At 36.7% G+C, this 15,017-nt stretch overlaps 1 protein-coding gene across 2 annotated transcripts in view; it reads left to right on the top strand.

Annotated features, from left to right (window-relative positions):
- Positions 1-15,017, top strand: part of TMEM245 (transmembrane protein 245) — an 86,677-nt gene that overhangs the window by 14,097 nt on the left and 57,563 nt on the right. For both annotated transcript variants that reach the window (XM_069778716.1, XM_069778715.1), the window contains exons 5-6: positions 4,573-4,785; positions 9,974-10,143. In XM_069778716.1, the coding sequence (XP_069634817.1) occupies positions 4,573-4,785; positions 9,974-10,143 (383 nt within the window). The remainder of the gene's footprint in view (positions 1-4,572; positions 4,786-9,973; positions 10,144-15,017) is intronic.

Raw genomic sequence — 15,017 nt, 5'->3', positions numbered from 1 at the left:
ATGTCCTGAAATTTGAGAATGGAGCATCATTGTAACAGTTGTCTTGTATTGCTGTCTCTAATCTTTAATTTTGGAAATGAGGTTATTTTTTTTTAGCTGTATTTTTGAACACCCAGTCAAACAACAGTCTCCCACAAATGTACTATGTAGGTGGCTGTGTTCTTGTTTGTTGCTTGTGTTGTTTTTTTTCTTTTCATTTGCACAACAGTTTTAATTTTTTTCTCTTCTTTAAGACAGGTTTTTTTTTTTTTTCAAGTTGTAACATCTCATGGCCAAAAAACCCCTCCTACAGCGGTTTTATAAAGGTGTCTTTTTATAGTGAATGTTTTTTGACTTATTTTCTTGAGACAGTTAACCAGACTTTTTTTGTCTTTCAAATTCTGTTGTTTTCCTTCACAGCAGGAGAACAAATATGGAGTTTCCTGTTGACTCCTAACAGTAGTTCAGATAATTTTCCAACAATTTGTTGGGAGTTAGCATTATAGTCTGTGACACGTGTTAAGCATCCTTTTGGTCACCTTTGGTTTGAATCTTCTGTGTGAATGGTGATGAAACATTATTCTTGTACAGCAACAGGTTTTACCTGCAGGGTTAAGAAACTGCAACTCTTTTGTTTTTCCTCTCCAGTGATTTTTAGATGTTCTGTTATCTTGCTTTGGAACTTGTAATGTAACACACATCTATTTTATGATTTTGAAAGTTTTCACATCTTCAGCCAGGTGGATAGCACATTGCAGGAGGAGATCTTCCTCATATCTAGTCTAAATATGTCAGTGGTTGTCAAGGTTGATTAATTGCTAGTATCAATAACAATGCTTATACTATATTAAATCAATTATAGAACAATAATGCTTCATGTTTTTATTGTTCTCCTTATGCTTAAATTTGTTCATGAAAACAACAGAAGGGGAAATAAGCTGTACTGATTTTAGAGTTTTTTCTGACCACTCATGTTTTTCCTTATTTTGTTGTTGAATACCAGTATTTAGTGTGGGGTGAGGAATTTAATGATAGCAGTGAAGGTGGTCTGACTTGTTGTCCTTCCTGGTGCCCCAAGAATTTCCAGACTATACAGCAAATGAGAAGTCCGCAACTTAAGCAGCAAATACCACTGCAGTATTTTGTTAGCTGTCTTGTAGGCAAGATTCTATTGTCGTGTTGGCTTTGAATATGATAGATACTGAAATCCTTAAATGTAATCTTGCCTCTTATCCTCCCTCCCCCCTTCTTTGTTTTCTTAAAAAAAAAAAAACAAAAACTTTTTCTTTTGAAATTACAGAAAAATGTGGTTATTCATGAAGGGGTGCCTTCATCCTGTTGTTCTGAAATACTTTTTCATTAATGATAATAAAATCACTGTTTCATCTCACTGAAGATTTTATTCTGATATCCTGCTCCATAGAGATACAGATACCTGCCTTTCTGTATGCTGCCGTTCCTTTTCCTTTTATTTAAGGAATGGGAGGAGAATAATTCAAAACACTATGGCAGCAAGAAGTTGACTTGACAAAGAACTTATTGTGTAAAGAAAAGAACATGTCTTAAGACAGCCTGGAAAACTGACTTTTTTTGTTGTTTTTATTGTATTCAAATAAATACCACACATTCTGATTTTGCTAGAATTCTTTACTGGATATTATGTTAACTGGTTGGGAAAGACTGTGATACGTTCATTAGTTGGAAGACAGAAAGGTGTTTTTCACATTTCATCTCTAAAAATACCATGAAGCACACTAAGAGGGGTTTTACAGAACTTGAAGTTGCTCTAAATCAGTATTCCGATAGTCCTTTATTCTGGTAGTCCTTTTTTTCCTGTTTGTGTTGACAAGGCACTCATGCCTTGGTTTGCAGAGCATATCTTGCCAACAAAATGTGATATTTTTTTTTCATTTGCAAAGTTTGGTGGGATTTTTGAGTGGATCAGCTTCATGAACTGACTTTACGCTACAGTCATCTGAATGGCAGTTCTGATGCTAAGGAGTCTGTGTGTTTTTTGGCATGGGGAGAATAGTGGGTCGTTGGCAACGCCAATTTAGTTTGGCTTAAAGTGGTGTGGAACTGCATTGTGAAAAAGCTTTCTTATCTTGGAATCCCCTAGGGGTTTTAATTTTTTTTCCTGTTTTGTTTTTTTTTATTATTATTCTTTTTTTTCCCCTGTCAGCTCTTTCCCATCTGTGCTTTGCATTCTACGTACAGTCTGCTTAAGTTAATAGGAAAACTGGAAGAGAATGAGGCAGTCTAATTTGTACTACTCTTAACATTACTGTTGCTGTTATTTAATTAAGGTTTTCTTCATTGCAAAAATATGTTGATCAGATTTTTCATTACCAAAAGAAGGAATATTCTTTTTTCTTTCATAAAAGTGCCTCTACTAAGGGCTTTGGGGGCAAAAAGTGTCAGATAATTTTATCTTGAGGCATAAACTTCAGCATATTAAATGCCTTTGGTTTTTCTATTTTGACTTCTAGCACTTCCTTCCCTTTAATAAATATTTGAGCCTCTGCTGCCTGTCATGTTACTTCTTATGTTTATTATATTAATTTTGGAGCAAAAAAACCCAAAAAGCAAAGTGTTGAGTAAATTGAATTGATAGGGGAGAATTCTCAATTATGGATATAGTGCTTTGAAATTTTTGTTCCTTTAGTGCATCGTAAGCTGGACCCATTTGTTTCTATTACTGCTCTTCTGCTTCATTAAAAATAGACTGAGAAGTACAGGGGAATGATAGACCCTCTGTTTCTTATGACAAAAACACTTTGTCTTTTTAGGAAAGCTTCTGTTCACAGGTAACTTTCTCTCCACTTATGGAAAATTAACTTGTGTCTTTTTCTCTGAAGTGTAGTTTGTATATGATGGGGCTGGCCTTCATCCCTTTGAGCCATGAACTGATTTGCCAAGAAGCACTTCACCAGAAGCTTTGGCTGTGTTTAGCTGCTTGCAGAGTTCCTTCTTTCAGTTTGCATGCTGTAATTCCTTTGGGAATGTTCTGAAGTTCCACCAAATATGTTACCAGCAACCAGCTGATGTTTCTCTCATTGTCCCAGTGTCTATCAGTTGGGAGAATCAATAGATCTGCCTTATTGTATTAGTGTGGTGGGGAAGTGTTTATAAGCTCTAAAAATAGTTCCCCTTACTTGTAGAACACCAGTGCAGATTTCTACGGAAAAAGAAGACCGTTCATGCAGTGTGTGAGGCTGCAGAATTTGTCACTTACCACTACTGTACATGTATGACAAATCCGTCTTGTCTTTTTGTACATTCTAGCTGTCATGCTTCAGGCTAAGAATGGCTTTAATGACACATTGCAGCTAAAACTGCATGTGTGGAACATGAGTTATTTGTCTGATACACGTTGTAGTATATTGTAATACAGTTTTTACAGCAGTTTTTCTTTGTGGGAGGAAAGTGATTGGTGCTGATGTGACACAAGTCCAGTGAAGGGAGTTGTGTTCATTGCTTACCTGCTGCAGTATGCACCAGCATAACATACTGCTTTTTATTCTTCAGCATAGAGTAACTTTTCAGGTTTTCTTCTGTGCGCATTCTTCCATGATGGCTGCAAATTTTTCTCAAGTAATGGTGTGTGGGAAGTGTGTGCATTTCGCCATCAGCAAGAGGCCTCAGTAAAAGTTAATACTGGTGTTCTCAGGAAGAGATTCTACTGCATAACAGTGACTGAAAATGGAACTGGTGTCATCCATACTAGTCTGATACTAGGCACATGTACCAACTAAAAAGTTGAATAAGTAAATAAAATAAATTACTATGTTCTCTATACAAGAATTTTAATTTGGACATATTTTTGCCTGAAATGACTATTTACTGTTTATTTGTAAGTGCCTTTAACACATCAGTTCACATTTTTAAATTGAATTTCATGTTTACTAACTTAGAATGAGAGAATGACAACGTTTGTTATCCACTGATTTATGTTTGCTCTCGTTAAAATATGTTACACAAGCAAGTAATTTAGGATCACAGTGTGAGTGCTATGTTTGTAATGTGAGTGTTCAGGAACAGAAAAAGTGTAGTAAGAAATTTTTAGGATACAAGCTTCCTCTTCGATGTATGCTGTGTTTTTTTGTTTTGTTTAAAAGAGCTTTGAGCAAATCTAAGATTTCTTTTTGAGTACTTAAGTAAAGAGAAATCAAAGATTTCTTTTAAGACTTTAGATTTTTTTTTTTTAGAAGTTAATTACACTTTGTGTTTTTCAGGGTTTTACGGTTATTTGGTAAAATATATTTAGCTTGTAACTTACCTGCAGTGACAGAAGGCCTCTTAGAAGCCGTAGCATCTTTTCTTCTCTCCTGGCACTGCTTGGCATGGTGTTGCATGATGTGGGAGAGCTTATACAGCCTTGTTCTATCTTTTCAAAATTCAGATCAGTGCCAAGGCTGTCTCCGTCTTTTAGAGAAATTAAAAACAAACAAACAAAAAAAAAAACCCCAAAAAAACAACCAAGCAAAACCCAACAAAAAAAAAAAGGTTAATTTGGGACTAGGGGGCATATTCTGTTGTGGTGAACATTAATGTGATAATTTCCACCTCTTTGTTTGCATTTGTTTGTTTTAGGAGCAACAGAAGGTGATCAGCCTCCACATGCTTCATCATCTTTCTCCTCCTCTTCATCCTCTTCTGGGAGCAGACAAAGACCTGAGATTGGATCTTTTCTTAGAAAAAAGAAAACTAGTGATATTTACTTTGTTACACTAGTGTGGGCCATTGTCATTGTCCAGATCTGGCTAAATTTCTGGATTGTGCAGCTATTGCCGGTGCCTTTTGCAGGTAATATTCCAGTTATTAGAAATGTATGTTAAATGATGACTTTGGATAGCCTTAGGCTTTGTGTTAAATAAAATAGAAGGAAAGGCTTGCAGGCTTGTATGAGTTTTTTCAAGATTTTTTTCTTAAGAACATCAATAACGTAATAATGTTCGTGATGTATTGTGGCTTCAGATCGGCAGATTGATGTGCACTGTCTGTTATCATGTAGTGGACAACTCTGTAAAATTGCTTTGCCTGTTGACTATTGTAGTTACCTGGAATAGTTTAGTGCCATACCTTTCATTGTAAGAATACTTTTGGTTTAGAGTACTTTGTTTGTCTTCCTCTTGATGTCTTGTCTTTCACGTTTTTGCACCTATAGATAGAGAATATTTTAGCTGTTATTCAGTACTGAAGTACAGCTCATGCTAGCTTTTAACTCCCATTAAAAATGGGTTGCTAAGCTCTGTGGACAAGTCGCAAGATAAATTTGATTCTAATTTTAGCTCTGAGGTTAATTAGCTTTGTTACTTCACATTTACATGCATCTGTTCTCTTGTATATCAAGCAAGAATGGAGTAGTTATGCTAGCTATCTAAAGAGGTTATTTGAAAACTGAATGCCACTTTTTCCAATACTCTTTTGGGGGGTGAATAGGGAAGATGGGAAGTCTGGAAAAATGCATGAACTACTAAGAATCTGAAGGCATTTTCTCCCGTTCCCCTCCCGTAAGCAAAGTGAGTTTCCTAATTTGCTTGGGTTTTCCTTGAACTTCAGTTAAAATGCAAATTGTCAGCATTTTTCCATGTATCTAACACTTAAAGGTAGCTATTTTCCCTTTTACCAAGTGTGGTGGATTGGCCCCAGCTAGTGGCCAAGTACCCACAGAGCCACTCGCTCTTTTCCTCTTTTCCAGCATGGGCTCATCCATGAGCAGCAGTCCCTTTGGGGAGGTACCGGCTCAGGCATCTCCTCGTCCCTAGGCCACAGTCCTGTCAAGAGGTGTAACTGCTCTGGTGTGGGTTCTCCACGGGCTGTGGTCGCCCTGAATGGTACTCCTGCTCCACCATGGAGCACCACTTCTCCCCTGGCATTTTTATTCCCTCTGTTCATCCCTCCGTTCCATCTTCCTTTCTGTTCACTTGTTCTCTCGGTGTTCCCTCCTCTTCTCCCTCTCTAGTGTTTTCTGCCCTTTCTTCAGTATATTTTCACAGAGGTACCACCCCCATGCCTTAAGGGGTCAGCTTTGGCCTGTGGTGGGTCTGCTGTGGAGCCAGCTGGAACTGACTGTGTCTGGCACAGGGCAGCCCGTGGTCTTTCCCTATGGAGGCCACCCCAGCGGCCACCCTGCTACCAAAACCTTGCCATTTACACCCAATATGCAAAGCCTTTACAAACTGTCCAGTTGTGCATTTGGAAGTCATGACTGTGGGGCCATGTCTACGGGTTCGAGGGGCTCTGAACGCTGAGAGGCACAGCAAAAGGAACAGCTGCATGTTTGGCTGTGATGCTGTAGCAGCAGCTAAAGGGTAATGCAGCTGTTATTCGTATAAGTGGCTGAATACAGGGTAAAAGGAGACGGGTTTGATTTTTTTTTCATCCTAGTGTAGTTGCTGTGGAAGAAACTGCCCACTTCTGGTGTGGGGGCATCATGGGAAATGGTGATGGCAGGTTGGATGTAGCTCATAAATGCATCATAAAAATGATGAAGGGATTAGAAAATAAATTTTACACTTACAAGAAGCAGAGCTTATATGGCTTAACTTATTGAAGGTAAAAGTAAAGGAATGACTTAACCACTTGTTTAGAAACACCTACTCGGGTGGGAGGAAAAATGGGTGCAATAGTTTTGCAGTTAGGCAGACGACTGGTTTTAAGCTTGAGCCAGACAAATCTGGATTAAAGTGCACATCTATAGCTGAAATGGATGAATACTCCTGCTGCCAGTGACTAGGTCTAAATTAACTACCTGAACAATAAACTCATGCCAAAATAGAAATAAATTTTGAGAATATTTGTGACCTGTTGCCTTAGCAGCAACACGGGGCCATTAAGTACTTTTTCTGGGCATATAACTGAATATAACTAGATCACCACAAAAATATTATGAAAAGGCAGTATAATGATGAACAGAGCCAAATTTAGAACAGTGGATCACGTTAAGTGTCAGAAGGTCAATGAACCTGGATTGTTAAAAGCGAGATGGTATTAAAAATATTTAGTAGTGGAAAATAGGAAGACTTACAAAGCAAGTTTTCTTGCAACTTTAAGCACTTCTGAGACCTTAAGGTGAATGCTTCTGGTGTGTTAAAAAAACCCAAACAAACAACAAAAAAAACAAATAAAAACCCCCACCCCTAAAACCTTAAGTAGGAAGGTGTTAACTTCACCAGAGTTCCTTATAGTGGTAGACAGGACTTAGATGAAGAAGCATTTAGATTATGAGAAGTTTGTTGGTAGCATTAACATTTTTCCTTGAATGCGTTTGTACTTTGGTGGAATGCGATGCTCTTTTAAAATTGTTTAATGTAGAGGGTGGAAAAACTATACCGTGATTATACAGTAAAATGAAAGGATGAAAAAATGATTTTTGAATTCGAAAGCTAAGCAATAAGCCAGCTTGTGGAACACTTGTAGCATTTTGTTCAGTGATGTGAGCTTGGGAATCCTGTTATTGTCTTTTTTAAGATCTTTCATTTACTTCCTTACTTGTTCTGTTGCTTTTTTTTTTTTTTTTTTTTTTTTTTTTTTTTTAGTTCTATTTTTGTCCTCAGGTCGCTTTCTGCTTCCTGGAGATGTTTGGAATTTCTTATTATGCAGCCTTTCTCCTGCTCACATCTTTCTAATAACAGCCTTCCTTTAGCTTTTTCTCTCTTGCCTCTTCTTAACCTAATACAATTACAGCCATGTGATTGACTGCAGCACCTCCTGGCATCACCTTTGCAATGAGTGCATACTCAGTTATTTTAGAAGATAATATTTAAACAGTTATTTTTAAATAATAGCAGAAGGTTAAAATGCCATTTCAGGTATGTTGTTCACCTTGTAAAATGCAAACTTGCAATGTTTTGCTGAGCAGCAGTTTGTGTATTGACCATGAGTTGCATTTCATCATACAAAACTTGAAGCTGCAAGTTAGGTGCTGGCATTCGCACTGTATTTTCTCCCTTTTTGTATATGTTTGCCACATGATCTTTAGTAGAAAGATTAGGAGATCGTTCTATTTCTTCAAGAGAATAAATCCCATGTTTGCCACATGGTGGTGCCAGAGAGTAAGTAAACCAAATGTCAGCAAATTGTTGAGTTGAGGTTTCCCTGAACAAGAATGTAAACTATTACACGAGTCGCTTACAGACAATAGGCTCTTCTGGAACTTTGAGAAGTGCCCTGTGGATATTAAAAGTTAACCTTTTCAGCTATATATGTCATTTTATACATCTCCAAGTAGAAGCATGATGTGAATTTTTGAGGACGAGGCAATTATTGTGGTGTTGATGTATGGCAGTAAGTAATGAATCTAGTTTGGAGAATATCCTTCATAATAAAAAAAAGCTTTATTAAAAGTACACACGAATGTAATGATAGGGAATTCAGTATCAAATGTTGCTAGAAATACGATATAATTAGAGGAATATGATATAATTAGAGGAGTGCTGCTAGTGTTTTCACAGAAGGTTATTTTACTGTGTAAGTAGAATTTTTAACACTGACTAGTTTTTGATCTACTTGTGACGTTCACTGTTACTGAATTCTGGTTTAAAAAAATTGGGGAGAAATTAGAATTATGTGTTTTTGTTGCTAATAGTTTTGTTTTGTTTTCCTTTAGAACCATGGTTTTCAGTATGGGGATGCAGTATAGTTTTGTTTAGAGATTTGTGTATCAGTAGTTCATGGCAGGACTGGGTTGCGAGATCTTCTGGTCTGTTATGCTACATATAATAATTATGATCCTTTAAGTTGATGTATCTTGTAATGATGTTTTTGTGACCGGTATGTTTGCATCAATACTCCAGTAAAGTCAGCTGTAATACAAATCTTTGTTTATAGCATGAATTAATTAACTCCTCTGTTCTGATGTTAAATTTGCTAGTAGCTTTGGAAGATAAGTCGCTTTTCTTTTTTTCAGTGATAAGATAGGAAATTTGAGTGGTGTAACATTTTGTTGAATAAAAAAGGCATATGGCAAATATTTCATGACTATTAAGGGTCCGTTAGTTTCAAAGGAAGGTTTCATATGTATCATGCTTTTTTGCTTTTACGTTCCTGATTGTGATGATTCACAAGTTTTGCATGTATACTCAGTGAGGGAGAGCAGTGGCATTGCAGGATTGGAACAATAAGCCTTATGCAAAAGTCTCTGGGCTTTATTTCATGGCAAGTAAATGGACGTGAGGTTTTAGTTCTGTAACTGTAATGCTAGACATTTCTAGTGTTGTTAAGAAGCTCTTTATTTTACAGTGGATATATGTTAGGAGTGTTAAAGAAAAGCTGTTTGTGGTAGCAAAAATGCTGCTTTTGGGGGGAAAAAAAGTTGTAAATAGTTCTTCTGTTGTCTGTTTTTGAAGATCAGTATGGATTTTTGTGAAGCTTTGTGTGGTCATCTTCAAGCCAAGATAAAAAGCTGATCTGAAAATAGTGTTTTTGATGTTTAAAAGCAAAATTAATCAGTAGTTATATTTCAGTTGAAGGTTTAAATGAACACTTCTTTACTGTGAAATTATGCATGATCCGCTGTCAGTCCTTAAAGGAAAGATACAGCTTTAATGGTATTGAAGGCCTAAAACCAAAGAATTGAGGCTGAAAATTTTCTTTTATGTGTAACATGCTGTTAAGTTCCGAATGTAGTATTTTATGTGTAGTTGTCTGGAGCGTGTGTGTGTGAAGATGTGATAAATCCACTGTACTGGAATCGTGGAATGGCACCTGCTTATCCCAGGCCTTGCTCAAGTCTGTTAGCTGCATAATTGAGCAGTACGCAGGCACCTTTCTTCTGCTGCCATCTAAATTCCATATGAGCGTGGCTGTAGAGCAGATGAGGAGATTAGTACTAAAACCACTTGAAAGTTCTGAAAGGAGTTTCTAATGGGAAATAAAACTCAAGGATCTTTTTTCCTTTCTTTTTCGTAGGTCTTTCAGAATGGAATAGATGTGTAGTCTTGTGGTGTTCCTCTGAAGTCTTTAACACTTGATTTCCTTCTTGTGGTTACAGTTTGGGCACTTAAAAAACTCGTGGTTCATTTTGGAGTTTTGAACTTCGTGGCAAACCATTGCAAAAGTTGGTGGCAACTTGTTGAAAATTTTGTGAAGGAACGTCAGGAAGCTCTTGCTCCCAGGCCCATCAGAGGGCTCGGAAGAGTCATGCTAAAGCTTGACAGTAAGGTATTCCTACTTATTTCCTTAAGAAACCTGAAAGTTTGTTTTATTCTCTGTTCGCTGTATGCTGAAATGCTTTAATTCTAAAATAAATGTCTGTCACTAATGGACATGTCTCTCACGTAAAACTGTATCTGTTTTATGGTGTATTTTAAACCATGTCTCTTCTGTCACTATTCACACTTAAGTACACATTTAAACTTTGTTAAACGATTACATGCAAAGCTTGATAGAAGTCACTTTTTAAATGTTGAGTTAGCTTCAGAAGATTCCTTCTCTGAGTAAGGCAAACTTCTCGTGATTCAGTCACCTGATTACAAAGATTTTTAAATTAATGAGCTTTAGTCTGAAGGTTGAGACATTCCTACTTCTGTTGAGAAAACTTAATTTAAAAAGCAACCTGTTTTACTTTCTAAGTAGGGCCTGAGCTAGTTTGAACACATTCGTTTATACTGTGTAGAAGTATAGTTGTTGAACACAGTGGCGTGGTGGTACATAAGGGAGGCTTCCCTCTGTTAGAGAAGAAATATGTGAGATAAGGTATTTGGGAAGTGCCATAGAATAAGGCTTCTGTGCCCCCCTCCCTTCTCCCCCACTCAAAATGTGCCCGCATTTGCATTGCAAATTGCAGAGTTGGAAAGCTCCATAAAATTTATCAAGGCTCCTCCATTCAGAATTGTAAGTTTTGACTTAACCTGATAGCTATTACAAACAAAATAATCTATGCCAGTGTGTAAGAATGTGCTTTCTGTAACTGTGTTGTTGAAGTATTCTCTGCTTCAGAAAAAGCCGTTACCTCAGAGTTTCTATAACTGAAGAGCTGAACCCTGTAAGTACACTTGTCGGGGCATCTGTACCTTGACAGATCTGTCTGCAGTTTATAGCTCTGAATTCCTACAGGAAAAGGAAGAGCTTAAGCCAGATCTAATGGGTAAATGGATGTCAAAAGGTCAACAAAAGCATTAAAATGGCTGTAGGAAATAAGTAACGGTTTCACAGGATTCATTGAGGAAGAATCTGAAAAAGGAAAAGCCTTTCAGAATACAATTATGAACAAGATAAAGGGGTTTTCCAAAGGTAGTGGAAAGTATTAACGTCTTAGCATAAAAGCTTACATTATACAAAGCTTTTCATTAAAAGCTTTTGTTTTGTAAGTAAGAAGACTCTCTAGATACAATATCGTATGTATTGTATTTCATGTGTTGCCAAGATTAGTATCCTTGTATTGCATAACTATATGATATAGTATCCTTCCTAATTCCACTAAGTCTTTTCTCCTTAAAGAAGGTAGGGCTTTTGTCGTAATGTGCAGCAGAACTTCCCACTCTTCAGCTTAAATGTGTTGAAGGTCAGTTTATATACATGTTGTTCTTGTCTAAGCAAAAGAACAGTGTTGGCGCAACTCATTTCTCCATCTCCCCTCTCCCCACCATTTTTTAGATGGCAGTCATATTCCTTCTGAGTCTGTGCTGAGCGTATTAAAGCAATTCAAGCTCTTCTAGCCATTATAAGAAGGACATTTGATACTCTGCATGATTCTGTTGTCCTTGTTTGTGGCTATTCTAATTACAGTTCACCTGGCTTTATCATGGGTGGCTGGAATTATATGTGGTCTTCCAATGCTTATCACACTAATGCTTTCATATCTTTGAAGTTCTACTGGATGTGCTTATTCTGTGCATTGTAGGATCATGGATGCATCTCTGAGAACTTGGGAAGCAATGCCATGGGATATCGGCAATTGTATTTTTTGTGGAGACAGGGAAAGGAGAGGAATGAAGTTGACATCCTTGCAAGTTTTTTTAGAAAGGATGGATGAGCTGCATTTAAGTTGGATTACCAAACATTTTGGCTTCAGTAGGCACTGTTGAAGAGGAAGTAAAAATATGCAAACACAAAATAGAAACTCCCAGAGTGAATTGTTACAGCATACCTTTTCTGTGTGTATGTGAGAAACCAAGATTGAAGGATCATTTCCTTTGCAATGAGATGTTTACTTTTTTAATGTTTTATTTGTACTTTCTTTTCCTGGGAGCTGAAGCTGCTTAGTGGTTTTTGTTTGGTTGGTTTGGTTTGGTTTTGGGTTTTGTATGCTGAATTATTTGGAGGCTGAATCTCAGCATCAGGATGTATTGGGGCTCTTAGGTAGGTACAAGAAGCCATTGACAAGGTCTGTTTCACACAAATATCTAGTGGTACTACTTGGTCTTTCTAAAGTGCTATGCCTGATTAGGAAATAGTTCCAGTTTTGAATAAAAGGTAGTGAGGATGAGGAAGACGAGTGGCATGTCTTTTTCTCCCAAACAGAGTTTAGGAGGCTAGTGTAGATGGTCTGGAAAATAACCTATTGTGAGAAATTATGAGAGAGTACTGCTCATGCATGCAAATCTTTGAGCTTTACTGATTATGTCTGTTTCTTAAATAAAAGCAGTAAGAAAAGAACTGCTCTTCTACTTTCCCACTGCTCATCAACCTCTTGTTATCCTGGAAGTGCAGACAAATTTGAACTGAAGAGAAGTTCTGATTAAGAGGAAAGAAAGTAGGTCATTGCATTTCATTTTCTTCATAAACAGTAGGTCAAGCTGTGCCTGTATGTGCAGGCCTGCTTTAAATATGGACTATGGAAATAAGATGTTCCTACTGTATTCTTTAGTCCCTAGTTGTGCATTTGCCCCATGGAGCCAACGTATAGAGCAGTTCAGATATGAGAGACTTCCTGGAGGGAATATTAGGGAGGTTTCTGTTGTCATCCATCAAGTCATCTTAAAACTTAATAGGTATGGTATCATGCATGTTCTTACCAGCAGTCAAGAACTAGTAATTTGCTTCACTGATTTTTTTTTTTTTTTTTTAAGAAAACTGTTGTCTTTTAATATGGTGACTAATTTTATTTTGGTTAGAGTTTGTGAGGGAGTTCAGCACAGGCAGTTGCTCAACTGCATGCACTAGACTTATTAGTTAGAATGTGCTAGTACTTTGCATGCATGCTTTCTGTGAATCATGGAGTTATTACATGCTTTTTCTCAGGATAATGTCCTAGAATTTTATGTATGGAGGCCTGTAATAGATTGTTTGGATGTTGGGTAAAGTCAAGGTTTGGCTCTTCTGGTACCAAGTTCAGCACATAGTTAAAGCAAGCACAGGAAATGGGCAGAACCTCTACCAGTCCATATATTATTGTAGGAAATATTTCCATAGACAGGTAAGATCTTGCATAAATAGTTTTCCAGTAAAATACTGGAAAAGTGGCTGTTGCCTTATTAATTGTGGATTACTTGAAGATTAGAAATAAGCTGTAGTCTGTTTTTAAATGTGGATTGATTACGTTTGTAGAGCCACTGGAACATCACTATTGGTAAGATAGTAGGCAGGTAGAGCCCCCCAGATATTGTCTTAAACATTTATAAAAAAATGATTGTTATTTTTGACATAGAATGTTATTTCCAGGAGGCTGAAATTAGAGAAAAATACCAAAGACTTCCTTTCACGTTCTGCTAAAATTTCCGGCTAACAATAGAGCTCTAGCTTTTGTTGTATTGAGTTGCAAAGTGGAGAAATACAGTCAGAGATCTACGTTTTTTCCAAAAGGAACCTAATGTATAGTGGGTTTTAATATGCAGAAGTAAAGTTAAAGGCAGAAGTATGTTGTTGAATCAGTAAACAACTACCTTTTTTCACTGATAAATTATTCCATAGGTGAAGAGGTAAAATAGAAATAAATTCTACGGTGTCAGTTTGAAGCTTTTGAAGTTTTGTCATTGCTTTCCATTGCTGTGATTCTTTCCATGAGTAGTAAAAGTGGGTGCTTTGTGACGTATTTTATTTTCATGTTTCGTGATGTTCATGTTTCTTTGTAAATCTGCTTCTTGCTTCTGATGTAACTTAATTAACATTCTGAGATTTTTTTTAATTTGAAGTAGTCTTACATTTTGTTTTCATTGGGAGCTAATATAATTTCTGGCAACTGGTGAAAACACTGGATTTATTGAGCATTCAATGATCTTGTTTTCAGGGAGAAACAAACTTCACCTACTTAAACTCTAGATGAATCTTAACGTTAAAGCTTTTCACTGTTGTGATTATGCTGCTGATTACTAATAGCTAGAATTAAGAGTATAGACCTACATAAACTGGGTCCTGAAATGGGTGTACTTGAGCAGTGTTGAGAATTAGTAAGGAAAAATAACTGTAGTACAAAAGGAGAAATTGACTGTTGAGAAGTGCAAAGAACCTTCTGCACAGCCAATGAAATGATATGAAATCCATACATTTATTTGATCTACAATTTGCTGTTGTGTGTGTATCAGATTTAGTTACGTATTTGATGTGCCATTGAATGTGACTGTTTTAATATGAATGTGGTACTAAAAAAAGATACAAAATTTGTTTAACAGTAGTTGACATAACAGGAGTGTTTTGAAATACATAGGAAACTGCCTGAATGGGAGTATTAATGCAATAAACAAGAATCTCATGTTAAGTTTTGGTGTTTCAGTAAAGTGCCCTTCTCAGAGTACTTTTAGAAGTCCTGCCCTAAAATCTGAGATGTTAGCTCTCGGTATAATTAAACTGGAATTGCCCAGATTATGCTGATAGCTCTGTTAATATCATTAAAGTTGTTCTTATTTGCTATATCCCTCTTTGTTTCAAAAAGTGCACGTTAATAGTAAAATCTAGATTCTTGCATTAGAAGTTGTTATGATCTTTTCTTCCTATTGCAATTTACCTTTGTGTCTGGAACAATTTCATTTTCATTCTGTGGATGACTTTGCCTGCCTTTTGTTGCTTTTTTTCCTTCTCTGTTACTGCATTTTTCAATAATTTTCCACTGTGTTCTTGTCTTTTTTCCCTTTTCTTCCATTTCCCCCTGCCACTGACAA

The sequence above is a fragment of the Haliaeetus albicilla genome, chromosome 3 (genome assembly GCF_947461875.1).
Source record: "Haliaeetus albicilla chromosome 3, bHalAlb1.1, whole genome shotgun sequence".
NCBI classification, from domain to species: Eukaryota; Metazoa; Chordata; class Aves; order Accipitriformes; family Accipitridae; genus Haliaeetus; species Haliaeetus albicilla.
This window is presented reverse-complemented; position numbering and strand designations above follow the sequence as displayed.